This window comes from Sinocyclocheilus anshuiensis, unplaced genomic scaffold (genome assembly GCF_001515605.1).
Source record: "Sinocyclocheilus anshuiensis isolate Anshui unplaced genomic scaffold, SAMN03320099.WGS_v1.1 scaffold517, whole genome shotgun sequence".
Classification (NCBI taxonomy): Eukaryota; Metazoa; Chordata; class Actinopteri; order Cypriniformes; family Cyprinidae; genus Sinocyclocheilus; species Sinocyclocheilus anshuiensis.
Window position 1 is genome coordinate 1,239,353 of NW_015536535.1, and position 7,092 is coordinate 1,246,444.

Sequence of the window (7,092 nt, forward strand, 5' to 3'; positions counted from 1 at the left end):
GGATCGAACCCGGGTCGATCGCGTCAAAAAGCCAAGGGCACTCGCTTATCCATCTGCACCACTGGAGCTGATGATTTATAGCCACTTTTCACTAAATGTAAATAGACACCCCGTATGTTTTATTCCATAGTAAGGGCAATTCATACAATACATTTAAACTGAGCTACTTTAATACCATCTCCGAACTTTCTACCACGACTCTGCTGTTCTTCGGCTGGTTCTTTCCTGTATACGTTGATTGACAGATGTCTCGTCCAGTCAGCGGTGAGTAATCCCAAACCAATGGCGCTGTCTCAAACTATACCTACCTCTTCCGGTTTGTCTGATTTGTCGTTGTGTTTTCTGACTTGTTAATTTGGTTTTGGATTTGTCGTTGCGTTTTCTGACTTGTTATTTTGTTTTCGAATTTGTCATTGTGTTTTCTGACTTGTTATAATGTTTTCTGAATTGTTATTTTGTTTTTTAGACTTGCATTTGCGTTTGTAATTTGTTATTTTGTTTTCAGAATTGTGATTTGCTCTGCTCTTCTCGGCCACCGTACATAACCGGTGTTGTGGCTTAACCGTCACCGTATCACCGTCAACACCGTCTATTGCGGCAAGCCTACTGAGTGGGGCTAAAAGAGTGTTCGGTTATTTCCCCGGAATAGATGAACGTAAATATGTGATGTTGGTTTTGTACGTGTCACCGCAGTTCTGACTTGAAATGTCCATTGAGTGGGGCTATAACTCTAATGCTACGTGACGTAAAATATCGTACCATCTGCACTACACCTAAACCTACCCGATAGCATGAATAAAAGTGAATGTGACGTAAAAACACAAATGCAAGTATGCTGTTTTAGCTTGTTTTTCAATCTCTCATCTTTCAGCTCTTTCATCACGAGTCATGTTTTTGATAGGATTCATACCCATGGATTCAGCATCCTCAGTCCAATTCCATGCCAGCTTGAGCTACCGAGCAAGCTTATTACGTCCGGAAAGAGAAACATATGGAGCTGTAATCATTACAGTGTAGGAAAACGATTACAAGTGCTCACTGTTTTAACGCCTCTAGTGTTCATTTCTGTTGGAAACTGCAGTGATATGGACTTATTGGTATGTATTTCACACCTTGCGAAAAAGTTCCCACAGGTACATTTTCGTCATGAGATCAGGTGGTAAACTTGTGTGTATTTGTCAGATTAAGACATGAAAGAGAACTTAGTTCAGTACTCACATGCCGTGTGACAGCCGCTTTCTGTGCGTGCTTTGGATGTGCGTGCTCAGAAAACTATATCAGAAGTTTAAACTAATATGGTTTAAAATGCATGATTTCAGCACGGAGCAGCAGCTTATTTGCATTTGAAGAGACATGCACGAAAATAGCGTTTCTGCTTCCACTCAAAATAGGCATTTTTAAAATGATATAATAAATGATCTGTGGGGTATTTTGAGCTGAAACTTCACAGACACACTCTGGGGACTCCTGAGACTTATATTACATATTGTAAAAGGGGGCATAATTGGTCTCCTTTAATGTTTTATTAAAACTCATGTAATTTCAACTTGGCGAAACACATTGGTGACCTGAACCATAATAAAAACACTTTTTATAATAAACTAGTATTATTATATACAGTATGAGTGTACACCATTTAGATGACTCTTCACAAAAAAAAAAAAAAAAAAAGTATTTCTTAATAATTGTACTTTTTTAAATTAGCACCAAACTGAATGAATAACTACATGTTATGTAACTACAGTATGTTATGTAAAGGTAATTGGTGGTAAGTTGCCAATTTTATTTTTTTTTTATGTCGTACAAATCCCTTGAAAGTTCCCTGTGTGAGTTTTCATTAGTGAAGATTTGATTCATCTGTCAAGATCATTTTTACACATAGCAGGCTGGCCCCAATGAACAATAGCATTTGGCATTTTTCTACTGGGGCCTTTCCTTAAGTGTACAACCACATCTCTTTTGATGTCTGTTACTTTCTCATTTCCTCTGTTTTTAGGTTCCAAGTTCCTTCGCCTGACTGAACCTCAGTAATTTTGATTTTGAATGTGTGTGTGTCTTTTGTCCTTCTTGCAGTTCCAAGGGTTTGACCTCTGACCACACCATGGTGGGCAAAATCTTGGAAGCAACAGCTCTGCATTATGGGACTAGGTAGAAGAAGTGAAGACAAAATATGTGAGACTGGCCTTAAGGGATTGCGAAACACCTGTGTCCATCATTTCTCAATATTGCTAGAACAATGAGTCAGTTGACAATTTGGTGAAAACATTCAATTCTAAATTCTTTGCACTAAATTCTGACTAAGAATGATCTCCGCACATATTCTGCTAGAGGAAGACTCATTATTTACCCGGCTGTCAGTTGTATAAGCGACTATGAGTGAGAAAGACCTTGGGACTTCAACAGACACCACCTAGAATCAAGCAAAGAGGCTGTCCCAGTTTGTTAGGTGTTGTGGGAAACAGGGTAAAATCTCCCTTTACAGCCTGGCCCTCCAGGACTGGTGTCATTGCTAATGTAATGTTTGTCATGGCAAGTGTGACTACTGCGGAGGAGTCGGCAAGCGACTGTACCACACCAGAAGTAAATCCACTGCCATTTGAACCCTCTACAACCTCCTCAAATGACCCTAGTCATGGACATGACAGCACTTCCTGCCCTCCAGCAGTACCTCCACCACCGCCTCCACCTCCTCCACCACCACCTCAGGCTCCAGGCCATCCTCATGCTTCACGCAAGAAACGACGGGTAAGGAGCTTCTTCTGGAAAACTATTCCTGAAGAGAAGGTTCGGGGAAAACCGAATATTTGGACTCTAGCAGTGAGACAGCAACAGTATCAAATTGACGTGAGGACAGTGGAGGAGCTCTTCGGCCAGCAAGAGGAGGTTCGAACCCAGGCAAGCAGTGGACATCCTCGTGCTGGAAGATCCAGAGGTTCATTTAAAGAGAGCAAGGATGAGGTAAGTCAAACTGAGTAGAACTGAATCATCGCTTGGGATATCTGCAGTTAATGCTTGTAAGTCAGTGTAATTTATTTTGTCTCTACATGGTAGATGAATTTTTGCACTCCTAACAGGCTTGAGACTACCTATTTCAGTTAAAATAGATTTTTAAAAATGACTAAAAAGCACAACTTGTGTTAGGATTGCCCATGACTGAATTCTAGCCAATACTGCCAGATATTAGGGATGAACCAATGTGAAAAGATAAGTCAATACCGATAACCAATAATTAATGAATATCATATTAATCAATAAAATAATAAATGATTGCTTATATGTCGATATTGGCCAATATTAGATATAAATATAAATTTAGGCAATCAAATAACAGATCATATACAGTGGAGTACAATGGCAGAAAAAAATCATATCCCACAATCATGTAGCAAATGTTGTCCTAGGCCCTAGACCATTGGCTTAAAGAATGATACATGCCTATGGACAATTTGCTTTTATAAAAGCACAATGATAAATATAACTTTCTCAGATATAGCAAAAAAATATATAATAAATAAATAAATAAAAAAGTATGGATGACTGGGATGATTGATTGATTTAAAAAATGGATGATTAAAAAAGCAAGCTGTAAGTGCAAGCTAACAGAAACTTTATATTGCTGAACTATTTGCGTTGTTTATAATTTAGCTAAGATTGCTTTTCTTTATGAGATCTATCTAGTCTACAAGTCACTTTACCAGATACTGTGGAACATCTTTAAATTCAACATGATTTTGTTAGTGTTTGTACTTAAAGTGTGGTTCTAGCACACATACATTTTTGTAAGTTTGCACAGACACTGAAACATTTATTTTTAATGTATTTAGAACATATTTAACAACATATAAAGAGTAAGCATTTTCTTTACAGTATGGGCAACTTTAGAAATCAACTGAAATCAATATAAAATAATCTTTTTAAGTTCATACAATAATTCATGGAATGCATAGGATGATTTTATTGTGTTTAATCTATAATTAAATGTGTTCAGTTGCATAAAATTTCAATTTCTACAACAGTTTATAACAGTATTATATTTTTGCAAAGAAACCTTTAGGTTCAACATAGGTGTGAGTTAGTGCTTAAAATATATATAACAATACAATGTTATAATATAAAGAATTAATAAAGTTTTTTTTACATTTTAAAAGCTGTGCATACATACTGTAAAATCTTTTATATTTTAGTTGCTGTAAATATGTCCAAATTGTCAGTTTCAGTTTAAATCCAGTGTGAACATTATGTATAAATCCCTATCAAACAAAGGGTTTTATTTCATAAAACTGTTATTTGCATATATTGTATGCTAACATGTATGCTAACAATTGCCTATAATGTACAATGCATGTACCTATCACGTATGAAGCATTTTCTATCATGTACGAAGCATCTTTTTCTCTAGCTTATAAAAAGGATTATTAGGTGTGTGCAACTCGGTTTTCCACCTCTACATAAAGCAAACATGTCCCTGTTATCCAAAACATATGCTCCCGTGAGCTCGTCATTTTGTGTCTAAGCGACCAGCTGTGTTTTTGTGTGGTTGCTGCTGGTCTGAGTAGCTTTGTAATTATCCACGAAGGCACCAAGAGTACCTGTGCAGATCTAATGAAGCTTTGTATTGTTTGTCTGAGGTGGCATGGACCATGCATGTGGTCTCGTTTGTAATTTCAGACACCGCCCAGCTACTCCTTTGAGTTTGTGAAGCGTCACAAGTGTCATTTAAATGTGTGTGCTAGAGAGAGAGTGTGTTTAGTTGCCACTAAAATGGCTATGTCAAGTTAGTTAGTTAATCTCACTACCAAGGGTTTCCTGGTGCTGATGTTAATGAGAAAAACAAGTATAGCATTGTGTTCTTTAAATGGATAGTTCACCCAAAAATTACAATTCTGTCATCAATTTCTCACCTTCAGGTTGTTTCAAATCCATAAGATTTTCTTTCATTTTACAAACACAAATGAAGATAGTTTTAATGAAACTTGAGAGATTTCTATCCATTCCTGGAAAGTCCATTGCTCCAAAACTCTGATGCTTCAAAAAGTTCATAAAGACATTGTTAAAGTAATCCATATGAATGTAGAAGTTTAATCCAAGTCTTCTGAAGAAACAGTTGTTTTATATGATGAACCAAAATAATCTAGGCTAGGGTATTTCACAGTAATGATTGGTCTAAACATTCTTAGACATTACTTTTATATCGTGTAAACAATTACTTTTATGTATTGTTTATAGTATTGAACATAAAATGTGGGCGTTTACATGTCGCGCATCTCACGTGGAGATTTGTAATATCAATAGCGCAAGCAGCACGTGGGTGTGATCTAATTAGAGATAATGAGAACAGACGGGAAAAACTGGACCTGTCGTTGGTTTCATACGGATTACTTTATCACAGAATATTTGTTTTCGGTAAGAGTTACTTCATTTAAGAATAGACGTGAAGCTTTCTATAGATATATTTCTCATGTCTGTATGTAAAGTATTGGCTGAGTTTCAGTTCATTTTAGTGACGCGTTTCTAAAAGCAGTTCGCGGAGACAGTGAGGACTGAGAGCGCACCCTGTTTATTTTCTTTATTTTTCAAAAGCACATTGTTTTGTTGTTATTATGACTATACACAAATAAAAGTAGACCCTTTGCAGTTTAAAACAATACCTTATTCTTATCTGTACGGTCAAAATTGACGGAGTATTTTTAGTTCTTTTCGCGGTCATCAAGAAAATATGAGACAGACTGCACCGGTGCGGGCTTCGACCCCAGGGGGTTAATTCACAGATAAACATTGCACAAACATGCTTGCTTGACACGTGAGAACCAGTAAAGTTTGTCCTTCAATGTCAAGCAAGTACGCATGGGTATAGGGGGTGGGGGGACATAAAATTTCTCTAGATCAGTTTTTAAAGGGGACACAAATAATACAGCCAAAATTGTACAATGGGGACTACTTATTTGGCATTTTGGTGCACTGAAAAAATGATCTTATGTTCGTTCTTCTTTTCAGAATCAGAATCAGAATGAGCTTTATTGCTGTCATGTGTATGTTCACGTTGAGTTCCTGTTTTCCTTATTTGGTCCTTCCAGTTCCTTTTCACATTATTAGTATCACCTGTTCCTTGTTATTAGTTATCCCCATCACCTGTCTGCCCCTCGTTATCTACCCTATTTAGTTCTAGCCCGTTCAGTTCTCCCTTGTCTGGAATTGTATGTTGATGTCTTCTCCTTGTGCTACGTGTGATCCCCTGTGACAAGAATAAATCCCTTTGTTTCGTACTCCTGGTCTCCTCGTTCCTCGTTCCGCGCTCCTCACACTACCACCAACCGTGGCAGAATTCCAGACCTAAAAGTGACAATAAGCGGCACCCCTTCTACCTGTGTTTGTTTTTCGTTTTTTGAAAAGTGTTTTTGTTTTGTTTTCCCGTTCGTTTCTCCCCGTCCAAATGGAGGAACGAGCGATGTTAATCGCCGTGGCTCAGGCAAACCCCGACCCGATTCTCTACACGAGGGCGTTCGTGCCGCTCGCCCTCACCAGCTCCATCGAGGGAGAAACCCTCCTGACGCTGTTCCGGATCAGGATAACCTACCATCGTCCCGCGGAGCTCCCAGACACCACCAACCTCAGCTGGAAGGAGGGAGTCATCCGGTGTCTGGAGAGCTTCCGATCCCGATCCGGGACCCATCTGCCGGCCGTTCCCGAGTCAAGTAAGCCGGCCGTTCCTCAGGCAAGCCCGCCGGATGTTAATGTGGCAAGCCCGTCAGACGTTAATGTGGCAAGCCCGCCAGACAATAATATGGCAAGCCCATTGAACATTAATATGGCAAGCCCGCCATCCATTCATGTGGGCCCAGTGTCGGTTCCAGCCCCAGTGCCCGCTCTTCGTAAGTGCCTTCCAGAGCGCACCCAGGTGACGGCTCCTCGAAAGCGCTTTGCTGTGCCTGCTCCTCCAGAACACCCTCCAATGCCAGGACCACTTAAGCGCTATCCTGATCCCGAGTTAAGCCCAGGAAGGGCTCCTGATCCCCGGTTCAGCCCAGGAAGGGCTCCTGATCCCCAGTTCAGCCCAGGAAGGGCTCCTGTTCCCGAGTATAGCCCACGGAGGGC

At 39.5% G+C, this 7,092-nt stretch overlaps 1 protein-coding gene across 1 annotated transcript in view; it reads left to right on the forward strand.

The window, feature by feature from the left end:
- fhdc1 (FH2 domain containing 1) overlaps positions 1–7,092 on the forward strand; it is a 42,312-nt gene that overhangs the window by 13,670 nt on the left and 21,550 nt on the right. Inside the window, exon 2 of the mRNA XM_016495454.1 lies at positions 2,074–2,958. Within this exon, the coding sequence (XP_016350940.1) occupies positions 2,518–2,958 (441 nt within the window). The 5' untranslated portion in view covers positions 2,074–2,517. The remainder of the gene's footprint in view (positions 1–2,073; positions 2,959–7,092) is intronic.